The sequence below is a fragment of the Apiospora hydei genome (genome assembly GCF_038363865.1).
Source record: "Apiospora hydei strain CBS 114990 chromosome Unknown utg000004l_segment0_segment0, whole genome shotgun sequence".
NCBI classification, from domain to species: domain Eukaryota; kingdom Fungi; phylum Ascomycota; class Sordariomycetes; order Amphisphaeriales; family Apiosporaceae; genus Apiospora; species Apiospora hydei.
The window spans coordinates 2,286,305-2,300,365 of record NW_027117363.1 but is presented as its reverse complement, the minus strand read 5'-3'; the positions used below and the strand labels follow the sequence as shown (position 1 = coordinate 2,300,365).

Below are 14,061 nucleotides of genomic sequence, written 5' to 3'. Positions count from 1 at the left end.
GAACAACTCTGGCAAGCTGCATGCATAGGGCGGTCACAAATCATGGCCAGGCGTTTTAGGGGTAACGGCGTCGAACGGGATATGTTTCATAGAAAGGAACGAATACCATCTTGTAAATGATGTTTTGAGTTTTGTGCAATTAAAAGGGGGTATCATCGACATAAGCTAAATGCAACCGCTTTCCGTGCAAATAATTCGCACATTCTGTCCCTCCTAGCCAGTGTGACTATTGTATAACCGTTACTGCATCCATCATAATTGCGAGAGCCTTGAACTTTTACTTAATATGCACCTCAATGCTGTCCATGTCCTCAATGCCCGCCTCATCAATCGTGGACTCTTCACCCAAAATTTCGCCGTCAAAGTGAAGCACAATCTCCTGCCCCTCAGGAATTTTCTTCATCGTGCGAAACGCCAAGCTAAGCTTCGCGACTTCAACGTCTATGGGGACGGTAAGATTTTGGGTCCCATGGTCCTTTGATTTCAGGATCACCTTGATCGTAGCCACCTTCGCTGCTGGCTCTGGTACTGGCTCTGTTTCCTGTTCGTCATCGGGAAGGTCACCTAGTTGCCGCAACCGCTCTGTTTCCTTTTCTTTTGGTATTCCCCAAATAGTTCAGAGGTCCAGGCCTCAATATGGACCTTGTCCCAGCCCTCGAAGCCGTCCCTTTTGGTCTCCCTGCTCGAGTATAAATGGCCATCGCCCCTCCGCTTGATATCCAAAGAGGCAAGGGTCGTGAAATCATAGAGCTTGTTGCCCCTCCACGTGAAGAACATTTCGTTCAGCACGGATTCCGTAACTGGCATTTTCTTTTTCTGGTTGTAGCCTACCCACGAATTCTTGACCACGCCTAGCTTTTGTAAGAGGTGTACTTTCACTCTCATGTTCGAAGTGCCTTCAAGATGAGACTCGATATATATCTCCACAACTTCCATCGGGGCCGGCGACTCTGTCGCTGCCGAGTTGGCTTCTCTCGCAAGGCGCTCTTTGCGCATTCGCTCGCGAGCTTCTTCTATGAACCTGGCTGCCAAGGGGTCACTCTGGGTGCCATCAGGTTCTATAGGGTCCAAGTCCGATTCCGTATCTGAATGTCCGGCGCGCAGCGATCTCGGTTGGCTCGCAGGTGTCTCTTCCGCATCCATGGTGTCGCGAACGGCCTCTCTAGCCTTACTCCTGCTTTGGGGTGGTTTGTAATCTTCTTCATCCTCGCTACTATCGAGTGCGATTACATCTGCGCGTATCCCAGACGATTGTGTTGGGCGGGCGCTGGTGGGTGTGCTGGATGTCGCTGTTCGTGTTGATCGGCGAAACTTGGACGGCGATCTGTCCAGCGGCGCATCAGAGGACTTACGTGGAGACCTCTGCGTCGAAGGACGACTGCCAGGTTCGTCCTCGTCATCGCTCAAGGAGATGCATTGGCGCTTCAAGTCGCGGTCTACTGAGTCGATGCGCGCCTTCCCAGAAGCACTCTGAGAGTCCCTCAAGAGCTGCGCCTGGATTTCCGAGTCAGCTGCGGCGTCTTCGTCGACATTCTTGGCTTTGCGACGTTGCGCCTTTGTTGCCGATTCCTGCTGTTGGAATTTGTCAAAGAGCGCGCCGGAGCGCCTGAAAAGGTCGATGCCGTCGGGCTCTGACTTGTAATTGTTGGTTGGAGTCTCGACGGACTTTCGTTTTACGGTGCGTTTGAACGGCAATTTCCTTTCCCGCGGCGCGGCAGGCGGCGCGTCGGGACCAGGCATGGTGAGCTGTACGTGTGTGGATGAGGTTCCTGAGTACCTAAGTATGTGTATGTAGGCAGGTACTTAAAAGCGGGATGGGGCAATATGTATTCGCACAGATGGGAATGTGATGCGAGAAGGTGTGTCGCGAGATGTGAAGAACGAGAAAGCAAATCGCTCAGGCAACGAATGAGCCAGGATCAAGTTCTCCCGATGGCGCGTCTGTTTTTGTGTTGCTGGCAGAACACGAGGAAGTTTGAATGGGCGTACAGTGCAAGGGCTGATGAGGCTCTATCCTCGAATACCTGGAGAGCTATCGCGACTAGAAAAGCGATTGAACCCCTCCATCCAATGCAAGTACAATCCTCGGGCGTCGCATGTACCTCAAATGCTTAGCGGGAAAGTGTGGCTTGACAAGGAAGAGACAGGTACATCCAGCAAAGCTATTTGCAGTTTGAGGTGCTGCTGGAACGTGGGGCATCGAAAGCAAGCGCCAAAAAGCGACGGGTTACGAGGGTAGCAGCAGCAGCCAGCCTCAATTCAGGCGTGGAAACGAAACCTCACCAAGACTTGCCAAACACTACAACTACTGCTCACCATCATCTCACCAGACGCCATATCCCCCACATCATGGAGAACGGTGCCATCTCTCAGAGCGAAGGAAAGGATCCTTCTGGATTCCTTTCCGAAATTATCGGAAACTCGGTCACGGTCAAGCTGAACTCGGGCGTGGTTTACAAGGGTTGGTGAACTCCTTCCGACCACCAGATGAGGCCAGGCTAGCGGACTGGACACATTCTAACTCATAGGCGAGCTGCAATCAGTTGATGGCTACATGAACATTGCTCTGGAAAAGACAGAGGAGTATGTCAACGGCGTGAAGCGGAGGAGCTATGGAGATGCGTTCGTACGAGGAAACAACGGTGAGATCCCTTTACCGGTTCGTATGCGTTTCGCATTGCCAAAGCTAATGGGAAAACAGTCATGTACATCTCAGCAGACTAAACAACCTGCCTGGAAGATTGCTCACTCGTCTCGAGCCTGGCCAAGATGAAGGCACGTCTGTTTCTGCTGGCTGGGCAGCAGCAATGACTTAGGGAGCATGCTACACACGAGTTTATGGGTGATTCGGAGACGTTACTGGGAATTATCTGTGTACAGCTGAGATAACCGGGACTTTGGCCTTTCTATATCCTGTCCGTCCACGCGAAGTACGTCACGCCATGGAGTGCGATCTCACCGTCACCGTTCCGCTCTACATCGTCGCTCTGCATCGCTTCTTTGAAGACCTTCACTGCGGCCTCCTTCTCCTCACCCTTCAGAACTGCTATCTGGCTCAGGGTGCTCAACCGAGACCACAGCGCATCTTCCGTGAGCCACACAGTCCACTTCGAAGTCTTCTCGCCAATTGGGAGGGAGAACCGGGGTAGCTGATTAGTCAGGGTGTCTGCCAGTGCTTGCAACGGGTTTCCGGGCAGTTGTTGCTGGAAGACGTCTTTCCACTTTTTGGTGTCTGAATCTGGGCAGGCCATCGTCCAGAGACCATATCAGATCGTTCAACTTCTGCTCCCATTTGGTACTTGATTCCCAATCGCGTGGTGCATTATCTAGACATGAGTTCGTCCCGCATTAGAAACGTGAGCCCATTATATATTGGGGGACCGAATTGACTCACAATCCTCGACGTTCCAAATCATCCCCAGCACAGCGCCAGGTCTGAGCACTCTGTGAATCTCTTGCAAGGACTCCGGTGTTGCAAACCTGTTGGTACAAGTAAGCATATCTCTCGGGTACGACTTATATCTCGCCATGCCACATGAACCTACCAATGAAAGGCCTGTATCCGTATGGTTGGTCAGTGAATGTGACAACCATCTCGTGAAACATGACGACTTACCTGAGCTGCAATGCAAGCATCGCCCCAATCGTTGCTCACGGGCATCTTGTCGGCGGTGCCGTCGACAACCTCAACAGCCGAGAGGTCCTTCTCCGCGAGCCTTCCCCTCATTCCCTCATGCGGCTCGATCGCTTTGATGAGAAAGCGCTCCGGGCGGCCAGCCAGAAGCTCGGTGAATTTGCCCGTGCCGGATGCGACTTCGACTATGTTCATGTCTGGCTGGCCTGTGATCTTCAGAGCCTCCAGGAAGGACTCTACGACCTCTGGGGGGTAGGATGGGCGATGAGCATCGTAGGATGCAGCGTCCTTGAAACCCTCGGCCGCTGCAGACGGCAAAGTGGTGTGAGACGCCATGGTTCTGCAATCTGGAACACAGACTGATTGCTGTGTAGCTAGTCTTGAGGATGAATTGCCGATGTTCGACGATTCTGCCTACCGATATACTAGGAAGGATGTAAATACCTATTCTTAAGAGTGCGCCTGCCTTGTATCGATGTTGTCTTGGGCACGGTTACATCATACCTTGGGGCCCTTGGGGTATCACTTGTCCAATGACGGTCCACATATTGCACAACCCCGGCGCTCCTGGCTGGGAATGTATATTCTACCCAGGTGCCAATATACATGTGTCGATACACAATTGGGCCTGCCTTTAAGGTGAATTGTATAGGTAAGTATCGATTATATCACTTGCATCTGCTAGTATTTTGATCAAGCTATCCAGATTTGCCTGGTAAAGTAGCGCTTGGTAGTAGAGTTGATCTCTGCATGCACCGCCTACAGATACCAGATCCGCCAGTTCCCAAACCTGGGGAAGTGCAAGTGCCACCTGCTATGTCGTACGCACCAAAGTGGTAAGGTAACCTGATCATCTGCCACTGTCGCTTCCCCAGCTAGATGCATATGCATCTTGTGCAATGCTGCTGTCTCAAATGCGAACATGGAAGCTGAATGCCTCAGCTCGGGGCTCGGCTCATGCTACAGGTACGCTACCTGTGTTCAGTAAGGTGCTACCGTCCTACCCCACAGGCAAACGGGCTCCTTCCCCCTAATTTTGCGGGAACCTTCAGCAGCCTTGGGTCCCTGTAGCAGCCAATCTAGCGACGCAGTGCATGGTTGCAAGGCCCAGGCTCCAGGTGCTTGTGCTGCGAGTAAAAGTGTCTTCGGCCCCCGTTTCCGCTTCACCCCTGGATCGAAACCAAGACAAAAAGTGTAGCTTGGGCTTACGACATCGTTTCCTAAAGCCCGTACCGTACGGGGTCTTCGTTCCATTGATGGCGTCTCGATGAGTCTCCCTCATCCTTCCCTATTTTCTTCATAACCAGGTGTGGTAGCTGGGAGGAGAAGTGCCGTTCTGTTCCTGTCCTGCCCTGCTGTCCTGTTCCTGTCCTATACCTCACAAGCATGCGATAGAACTGCTTTCCCATCCCGCACCTACGTGTATTCTCCTGTTTCTCATTTCTCGTCACTCCCTAATACACCCGTTGTCTTCATGATTGTAACATACCGCCGGTTCCGGCGCACCTACCTGCGACGGATTCTCTACGTCCTGTTTTTCTTCTTCCTCGTCGACGCCCTCCACCTCATCAACGGCCGCCCCGACACCCAGCGATCGACCCTGAAGCCCCGAGCCGCCGCCCACCAATCCCCCAACAACTCGGTCTTTATCGTCTCCGTGCACCGCAACACCGAGAAGATCCAGAGGGAGGCCTGGAATGAAGCCGTCCTCGGACTGGTCGACTATCTCGGCGCGCCCAATGTCCATTTCTCGGCTGTCGAGTCCGGCTCGCAGGAAGGTACCAAGGATGCGTTGATGGAGCTCAAGGAAGGCCTGGATGCCAGAGGGGTCACCAACGACATCAGCCTGGGCATGACAGTCTGGGAGCAGCTGGACGAAATCGATGCGCGACCCGATCCGACAGGACCGCGAGAGCCGGGATGGATCTGGAACGCTCCGGAGGACCAGTTCGAGCTGCGCCGCATCCCCTACCTTTCGCGCGTGCGCAACCAGGCAATGGCGCCTCTGAAGCAGCTAGAAGAGCAAGGTAGGCGCTTCGACAAGATTCTCTGGCTAAATGATGTTGTGTTCGATGTAAGTATTGAATCTGCACCTGCATGCAAGTAAACCATTGGCTCATTACCCACCAGACGCAAGACATCGTTACCTTATTTGAGACCCGGGATGGCGACTACGCTGCCGTTTGCTCCATGGACTTCAAGGCCCCACCCTTGTACTACGACACGTTTGCCCTTCGAGACGACATGGGTCTGAAGACTGGCTCGCTATACTGGCCCTGGTTCCAGTCACCCATATCTAAAGAGGCCGCGTCGCGCAACGAACCTATACCTGTAGTATCTTGCTGGAACGGAATTGTCGTATTCGATTCGGCCCCTTACTATGCGAACCCACCACTGCAGTTCCGTGGCATTGACGATAGTCTAGCAGACCTGCACCTGGAGGGATCCGAATGCTGCCTCATCCATGCGGACAACTACCTGAGTTCCCAGAAGGGCGTCTGGTTGAACCCCAACGTCCGTGTGGGCTATAACGTAAAGGCCTACAATAAGATTAAGAAAGCCTACTTCCCGAGCGCATTCTGGACCGTGGTTGGGGCTTGGGCGAATCGCATCGTAAGTTGGAGGGTCGGGATTCAAACCAACCTCGAGACGCGAGTCGTCCGCAAGAGATTAGAGCAGTGGGCAGCAGACACCCCCAAGGGCCAGCCGCCCAGGTATGAGCCCGGAGAGGCTTGCCTGATCAATGAGATGCAAATCATGTGGTCCAACGGATGGAAACATTTGTAATAAGTTCCAACCCGAAATATAGATATACCCTCCTGCACGACAATTCGTAAGAAAGCATTTGTAAACAAACTCTAGTTTCTTATATGATGGTCTCGTCAAGACTGCCGCCCTGTGTATGGGTCCCTATAAACCTGACCACGCAGACGAACCAATGTCACAATGCCCCAAAACGCCGTTGCCATATATAAAGTATACTCTCTAGCGAGTCGTATAGAGCCAGCACACCTACTTATTTATTATGCCAGATGAAATTCCTCAGACTATTCCAATGGTCCGACTCTTTATAGATGTAGTTCATGCTGCCACGCATGCTGGGCTGCAAGTCCTCGGGGTGGTAGCGGAAGAGATGCATGACGAGGGCCCAGGAGGTGGCGGCGAAGACGGGCCAGGCGTAGTGGCTGATTTGGGCCGAGGTGCGCTCCTTCGACACGACGGGCAGGCCGTGGCCTGGCTTGACGGCGAGGCGGGCCAGGGCCAGCACCACGCGCGCGAAGACGTAGATGACGATCTGCTGGTTCACCGACGAGATCTTGCCCGTCTTGGGTGATCGGCCGCCGAAGACGAAGTAGCCGCCGACCAGGCCGGCGAGCAGGGTGTCGTATTTGCCTACATGTTTTTGAAATCCCAAAAGTCAGTCATATTGTCCTCTTCTTTCATAATCTTTGTTCTTCCCGTTCGTGAAGGTGTATTAATTAAGTAAACTCACCCTCTTTCCCAGGCGTGGCGCCGTAGTTCTTCAACAGGTAACATATCGTCTTGTAGATGGTGGCAAATTTGGCGAGATTGCGCGCGTGCGTCCGCGTCGCCTTGACGACGAGGTCGGCCTTTTGCCGGAAGGTGCCGGAGCGGAACAGGAACACCATGACCAGAGCGTGCGGGAAGCGCACCTTGGCTCCGTAGACGGCGCCATTGCGGGCGCCCTTGACGATGGCGAGGAGGTCGCGGTTCGCGGGATCGAGGAGGAAGCGCTCGATGGTGTCCTATTGTTGGTCGCGATAGGGGTCATGGTTAGCAATCAATGGTTGTCGCATGGCATTGGCAAGACGATAGGACGGGAACAAGGTATTTGGTGTTTGTAGTGGTGATGCAAATAGCGTGGTAAACACACTCACCTTGACGTTCGTGAGTGCGGATGACATGGCGGCGGATGGCATCGTGCCTCGGCTATTCGTGGTGTTTGTTGCGAGCGGGCGCGAAAGAGGGAAAGGCGCTCTGGAGCAAATGTCGAAGGTCGCTACGGCCTCATTGATGGTGTCTTGCAACTGTGTTTTTCGTCCTACGCTGGGCCTGACTCGTGGTGGGAAAGGGGCTGCGATGGAAAAGGGATCATGTTGTTAGGATCGTGGTGGCCCGAATCGCCGGTAATCAATCATGGTGTCGTCGGCAAGTGGCATTGTCCCATGTCATGCCCACATGCTTCCCGTCGGCTCTTGGGGGTTTAATCGGGAATACTTGCGGCAGGCCACGACACTAACAGACTAGCCCCCTTTCCCCACGAAGCACCAGTTGCAGGCGAGCCTACTGATGACGCAGATCCTGCCCCCCGAGCGAACCCTGAGGCGTTTCGATCTGCTGGGGAATGCATTATTTTTCTGGCATGTGATGATTGACATGCATTATGCTGCTTATTGCCATGCATAACCTCTCAGCCGTACAGCTAGCTTCGAGACCCTTCACCTGTCACCTTACATAGCGCGGAATAGGTCAAGTCAGCAAATTACTTAATCTTCTGCAGTGGAACGCCTTAACTTGCATAGGATAGAAGCCTTTTCGGTTTTTGGCTGTTGGATTGTTTTGCCTGCTTCGTTTACATGCTCGCGAGGAGTAGCAGCATTTGGATCTCTGAGAATCGAATTTCACAGATCAAAGATCAAAGATCTACCTACATCTTGATGCTAGCACACAAAGAAACCAAAGAACCGTAATTGACGGAAGGAACCCAAGCAAAACCAACACTTGGATGGCTGCCAGGGTCGCTCGCTCTTTCCCATCATTGCCTGTCATGGAATTTTTAGCTATCTCTCTTATTGATTTGAGCGCGACTGACAGCTGCACTCCCACTTCCACCGTTGCAACACTAATAGCCAAAACAGCCCGAATAGGCAGTCGATCTCGTGTGTGTGTACATTCCCCCCTCTTCCTCTATCGTTCGGTTGGCGTCTAGGTTTGCTTCTATCGACGCAAATGGATACATGGACAACTGTTGTCCTTCCATCAGATTCGATCGTGGATGTTTTCTACGTACGTACGTACATGATATGATGTATGGTTTCATGCAGTCAAAGAACAAAGTCTTTTTTTTATCTGTCTTCCAATGGTTTAGGGGCAGGCGTGCTACCCCACCAACTAATACTTTGTCAATATGAGAGAATTGAGAATCGCTAGGTCGGTTCCTGCAGGGGCGCGGTTCGCTAGTTGGAAATTTTGACCCTTTATCAGTCGGCGCACGCCCTTGATCTTCATGTTACCTCCCCCCCGTGCCAATGACGTTTTCTCCTTTTCCGCGTCCTCCAACCAGAAACAGCTTGCACTGCACTGCCTACGTCAAGTATACAAACAAGCCACATGCGGTCCTAGACAGAGCTATTGTTTCTCTCCCGTTTTACAACCAACTTGTCTTTTGCGCATTTACACCATCTCTTACCCCGGATTTCCATGATTCGCATGCTACTCCATCTGTAGCCCAGCTCCTATTTTCGACTGACTAGGGAGGAACTGAAACAAAACACCTGCCGCATTTGGCATATACTTTGTTCACACAACGGCCGACCAACCCTGTCTAATCCCACCCTGGTTCGACGACGAGATGCCTTCTTCAACGGTTAACGGCGCCGGCAGCAACGGCGCCACTGTCCAGATCCCCATTATAAACCTATCGTACGACCCCGGCAACCCGGACGCCTCCGCACTGCAGCTGGTGACCGCACTGCACCCGGACTGGGCAGAACCCGGCGCCAAGGTCGAATTCAAGCGCTTTACAGACGGCATCACCAACACGTTACTGAAATCGGTCAATGAAAGAGAAGGGGCATCCAAGGAGGACATAGACAACGAGGCCGTGCTGCTGCGCGCATACGGCCACGGGACCGACGTCCTGATCGACAGGCAGCGCGAGACACAGAACCACGAGCTCCTCATGCAACATGGCCTCGCTCCGGAGCTTCTCGCCAGGTTCTCCAATGGCATGATGTACCGTTATCTTCGAGGCACCGTCACCACGCCCAAGGATCTGAGGGAGCCACGGGTATACCTAGCTGTGGCCCGGCGCTTGGCGCAGTGGCATGCAACTATGCCTTGTGTGCACAACGAATCTACCACGAGCAACGGTACTTCACCTAGTGATATGGTTGCGCCAAACAAGCCCCCACCCAACGTTTGGACCGTGATGCAGAAGTGGCTAAACGCTCTCCCCAACAAGACGGAGGCGGAACAATCGAGACAAAGGAGTCTGCAAGAGGAGTTCAATTGGCTTATAGAGGAGTTGAGTCAACGGCCTGGTCTGGGCGAATACGGGGTTCGTAGCCCCATCCACAATCTTGAACCTTGGAGAAGGACAGAATGCTAACGTAGCTCTCCAGCTTGTTTTCGCACATTGCGACCTCCTGAGCGGAAACGTCATTATTGAGCCTAAAGGCGCAGGTTCGCCAGACACTGAGGAGTCGGTGGCTTTCATCGATTACGAGTACGCCACCCCGTCACCTGCTGCATTCGACCTGGCGAACCACTTTGCCGAGTGGGGTGGTTTCGACTGCGACTTTACCGTGTTGCCAACGCGCACGCAAAGGCGAGAGTTCATCGCGGAGTACATTAAGGCCTATTTTGCCCAGCTGCCCAACAAGCCTGCGGATGTCGACTTGAACAGTGAAATCGACAAGATGTGTGAGGAAGTCGACGCGTTCAGGGGCTTCCCGGGTTCTACTGGGGCATTTGGGCGCTAATCCAGGCCACCATTTCGCAAATAGAATTCAATTATGCCGAGTACGCGGAGATAAGGCTGGGCGAGTACTGGGCGTGGAAGGCGGAACACACCGGCCAGAGGAAGAAGAACGGTGACGACTTACCGGTAAGAGAGAAACGGTGGGCCGAGGAGGAGATTGTATAATACGTATCGAAACGGGGTTCTGCCGTTACTGGGCTCTCACAAGGGTGGCGGCTGGGGAAGGAAGCGACAGTTTTACTTGCATGAGATACCACTTACGTCTATTGCTTGTCTACTAATAATCATATCGGCGGTCCCGGGGAGGGATGAATAGAGCGGGTTCATTGTACTTTGCCCGTGAGAGAAAATGGCAGGAGGAAATAGGAAGGGGGCAGAGGCATGAAGAGGCCTATTTATTTACTGCGATTTGGCGAGCGGCATTAGCATCGGGTGTCTGCATGTTTTTCAACAAACGACCCGCGGCGTTGGAATAGACTCATCGTTGTTAAACTCAACGACCAATGGGAAAAGCGCCAATCATTATGTGTGTGCTTGTCCCTCTGCTCGGCATGAGCGAGGGAAGATTATTGAAGAGACTTCATCCATATATCTTACATTACTTCTCATGTGAACCACCTGCGCCCGTGACGTACGTCGACAATGCCTCGGCTCTGTACGCTGCTCGCCTTTCAGCGCCATCTATGGTCAAACAAGGCGGGTGTGGTAGGTAAAACCGGAATGCCCGAACAAAACTTGACTCTATGAGTATTATTACCTACGACATGCCACATAAGAAATGAGCATCTGCTTGAAACAGTCAGTGTGTTGAGGTGGGCGTTAAAGTTGGTTAGTAGTGTTTATATTGATAGCCTGTTCGACTGTAACGGATGGAGTTGATATCCCCAACCCGCCGGTTCTACACAGCTTGCCTCTAGTAGGTATCCATGTGTTTCATGACGATGGCTCCTCTATTCTTTCTCCCTCCTCTTGATTTGCTTGTATACAGCGTACAGCCGGTTGTCTTGCGTACACAAAACAAGACAGTGAACTAACTTGGGTAAGGAGGGCGGGACGAGGCATCTTATAGGCGTGCGTCGGTCGTCGGCAGGTCCGCGTCGAAGAAGAACGGCTACGAGCATACCTCTCACATGGTAGAGAGGCAGGTGGTGGGCAAGGTTTCTGGCGCGCAGCATTGTACGACGCCGCAGGGAGCGCGAAGCTGTGTAATGGATGGCCGAGCAGCTGCGGGCATCTGGTGAAAGAAGATGGTGATGGGTCGTGGTTGGCTGAAATTCGGAATGCGCGAGTCGATATATACCGACCGACTCTGTTGATGCTGTCACTCATGCGGTGACTCCGTCTTGCTACTGAAACTGTCCAGTCCAGCTCAGTCCAAGGGGGTCGGGAGCAGAGGGAGTGGGGGATTGTCACCCAGATGTCGTCAGTGGCACGTCGTCGAGCTTGGGAATGGGATCTCGCAGCGTATCAGGAAGAGCCCGACCATGGCTGCTAGTGCATACAAAAAGCAGGTGTGGTGGCTGTCTGTTTCTTGATATGTCTCTGCGTCACACTGCATCTTGCCCTCCTCCACGAGGGCTGAAGAAAGGTCGGGGATAGCCAGCTCAACTTCGCACCAACAACACTCGATATTAACGCAGGCAGTGGGCATTGGTGACACATGGGGACCAGACGCCGTGGAATCTCGGGCAAGCCAGTTAACTCGTTGACGGCATGTCGCCCGGGGTAACTACAAAGCCTATACTTATATTCATCAAGAACTGCCGGCAGGGCTGAGCACGTATACGAGAACTCCTGTAAGTAAAGTAGACAGTGGGAGAATGTCATGTCCATACCTCGGTGAAGTTTTTGCATGCCCTGGACATGGTCAAACAGCAGATTGCACGCTCCAGACTGCTGGGCACGTAGCCTACTTATGCTTCACTTTTCGTCAATCTGTCAAGCCAACTCTGCAACAAGGACCAACTCACGGAGACCTCCATACGTTGGTAATACGAGATAGACGAGTGTAAGTCATGATGTAGCTTTTCCTCTACTTCGTCACTTGGGAGTCAAGGAGCGTACGGCAGGCTTCACGCATACCGCGCGCATGGCAAGCTTGTATCAGGTAGGCTACACGACATATAGGCATGTGCATGTAGACATGGTTCACTTCCAGTATTCGAGCGGCTCTTCTCTCGTCATCTCTCATCTCTACCTCTCCCGCACAGTCCGACTCCCACTCTCCCTCTCGGTCTCTCTGGGAGGAGAGGAGGCCTCGTTCCCGTATCACCAGCATGGGCTAATACCTAGCATCCAACGCTGGGAGAGGCGCGGTTGTGACGGCCAACTCTATTGAGATTCAGGCTGAAAATAATAGACCAAAGTCTCTTCATTCGGCCAGCGGATCTAGACCATGTACGCTTGGATCTGTGGCGCGGGCGAGTTTATACCTTAAGTTTTTATTTTTCTTCGTATCGTCGCATAATTTTAGCTTTTGTCATCGCCTTCTTTCAAGCGAGCCAATCTAGAGATGGGATTCGGTCAGTCTCTTGGGACTGGCTGACTTGACTGACTGATGTTATTTCCGAAGGAAAGAAAAAAAATGTGTTGGCGCGCCGCTGCTGTTGCTCTGGTTGCTGCTTCGTCGAACTACTTTAATTAGTTCTACCTGTCCATATACCGGGGGACCATGGCGAGCAACACACGTGTCTGCTGCTCGATCGAAACCGACCATGTTTGTGGTCTGTCTGGTCGGGACCCCCAGCTGTGTGCAAGCCCCAGGATGGGCAAACGAATTTTCTTTTTATCCAGCGTTGTGGGAAATTGGGTTGTTTGTTTGGCCCTTTTTTTCGCTTGCTTGCTGGCTACATGGTTGTTGATGAGCATGGCCGTCACGGGCCTTCATCAGTCATCCGTCGCTGTCGTTGTATCATATTTCCCCCGTTCGCCTCACTACAGCCCCAGCTGGGGGAAAGGGCTTTCTTCGGGCAAACAGGGAGAGGCAGAGAGCGTGCAAAAAAGCGAGATGACATGGTAGCATCCACATATCCAAGGTGAACGTTTTAAGACCGTTACCTAGCCGCCGGAGCGTGAGTTTGGGCGTGTGTGGGAGAGGAGGCTTACCTCGGCAGTTCTCGATGCGAATGCCACCTTAGCTCCAAAGCCACGATGTCACCCTCCTCTCGGCGTGCGGGAGAGCTGAGCCGGAGGATAATCCCCATCTTTCTTTTTTGCCTGGCTGGGCGGCGGCAACGCTTTCTTTTCTCTCTCTTCGATGTCGAACGGAGAGTGAGGGGGCTGGGATACGACGCTACCCTCGAACTACGGTACATTGCAAACCACACACATGCACATCGTACAGCTTGTGCATCATCGTCTTGGCCGCAGAGGGCGTGAGCGTCCCTTGCCCACTATATGTAATGTACTGTCAGTAGCTTTCCTTCCGTCTTGAGCGCCGGTGGTTCGTTCATGATAATCGCTCATGTACCCTCTCAGCTCTTCCCATTGCCCATCTCGGAAAAGGCTGTCATCTACATATATCCATCTACAGTAGCTATTTTGTACATTTAATCCCACCATCATGACCATTGGCCAGTCTTGGCGAGCTTTGATGTAATATTAGTACTTGGTATGTGCCGATACAAGCCAGCTCCCAATCTTGTGTTGCTGCTTTAATGAGAGAGATGGGACGGAAACAAGAAAAATAAAAAAGTTTACAACC

At 52.6% G+C, this 14,061-nt stretch overlaps 6 protein-coding genes across 6 annotated transcripts; 3 read left to right on the top strand and 3 right to left on the bottom strand.

Annotated features, from left to right (window-relative positions):
* Positions 1–277: 277 nt before the first annotated feature.
* On the bottom strand, positions 278–1,740 carry PG997_003219 (uncharacterized protein; the record flags this gene model as incomplete). Its single annotated transcript, XM_066807534.1, has 2 exons — positions 278–589; positions 643–1,740. 2 exons carry the CDS (start codon positions 1,738–1,740, stop codon positions 278–280), a joined length of 1,410 nt encoding a protein of 469 aa, XP_066671152.1.
* A 609-nt stretch (positions 1,741–2,349) lies between these two features.
* On the top strand, positions 2,350–2,724 carry PG997_003218 (uncharacterized protein; the record flags this gene model as incomplete). The annotated part of the gene is made up of 3 exons (XM_066807533.1): positions 2,350–2,461; positions 2,529–2,642; positions 2,702–2,724. 3 exons carry the CDS (start codon positions 2,350–2,352, stop codon positions 2,722–2,724), a joined length of 249 nt encoding a protein of 82 aa, XP_066671151.1.
* Positions 2,725–2,906: 182 nt separating this feature from the next.
* On the bottom strand, positions 2,907–3,970 carry PG997_003217 (methyltransferase; the record flags this gene model as incomplete). The annotated part of the gene is made up of 4 exons (XM_066807532.1): positions 2,907–3,232; positions 3,395–3,480; positions 3,546–3,556; positions 3,617–3,970. 4 exons carry the CDS (start codon positions 3,968–3,970, stop codon positions 2,907–2,909), a joined length of 777 nt encoding a protein of 258 aa, XP_066671150.1.
* A 1,138-nt stretch (positions 3,971–5,108) lies between these two features.
* PG997_003216 (polysaccharide export protein) lies at positions 5,109–6,421 on the top strand (the record flags this gene model as incomplete). The annotated part of the gene is made up of 2 exons (XM_066807531.1): positions 5,109–5,708; positions 5,765–6,421. The coding sequence occupies 2 exons, from the start codon at positions 5,109–5,111 to the stop codon at positions 6,419–6,421; spliced, it is 1,257 nt and encodes a 418-aa protein (XP_066671149.1).
* Positions 6,422–6,650: 229 nt separating this feature from the next.
* Positions 6,651–7,560, bottom strand: PG997_003215 (peroxisomal membrane protein 4; the record flags this gene model as incomplete). Its single annotated transcript, XM_066807530.1, has 3 exons — positions 6,651–7,027; positions 7,128–7,401; positions 7,534–7,560. The coding sequence occupies 3 exons, from the start codon at positions 7,558–7,560 to the stop codon at positions 6,651–6,653; spliced, it is 678 nt and encodes a 225-aa protein (XP_066671148.1).
* Positions 7,561–9,227: 1,667 nt separating this feature from the next.
* Positions 9,228–10,523, top strand: PG997_003214 (uncharacterized protein; the record flags this gene model as incomplete). Its single annotated transcript, XM_066807529.1, is given in 3 exon segments — positions 9,228–9,935; positions 10,000–10,298; positions 10,310–10,523. The coding sequence occupies 3 exon segments, from the start codon at positions 9,228–9,230 to the stop codon at positions 10,521–10,523; spliced, it is 1,221 nt and encodes a 406-aa protein (XP_066671147.1).
* Between the last annotated feature and the right edge of the window lie 3,538 nt (positions 10,524–14,061).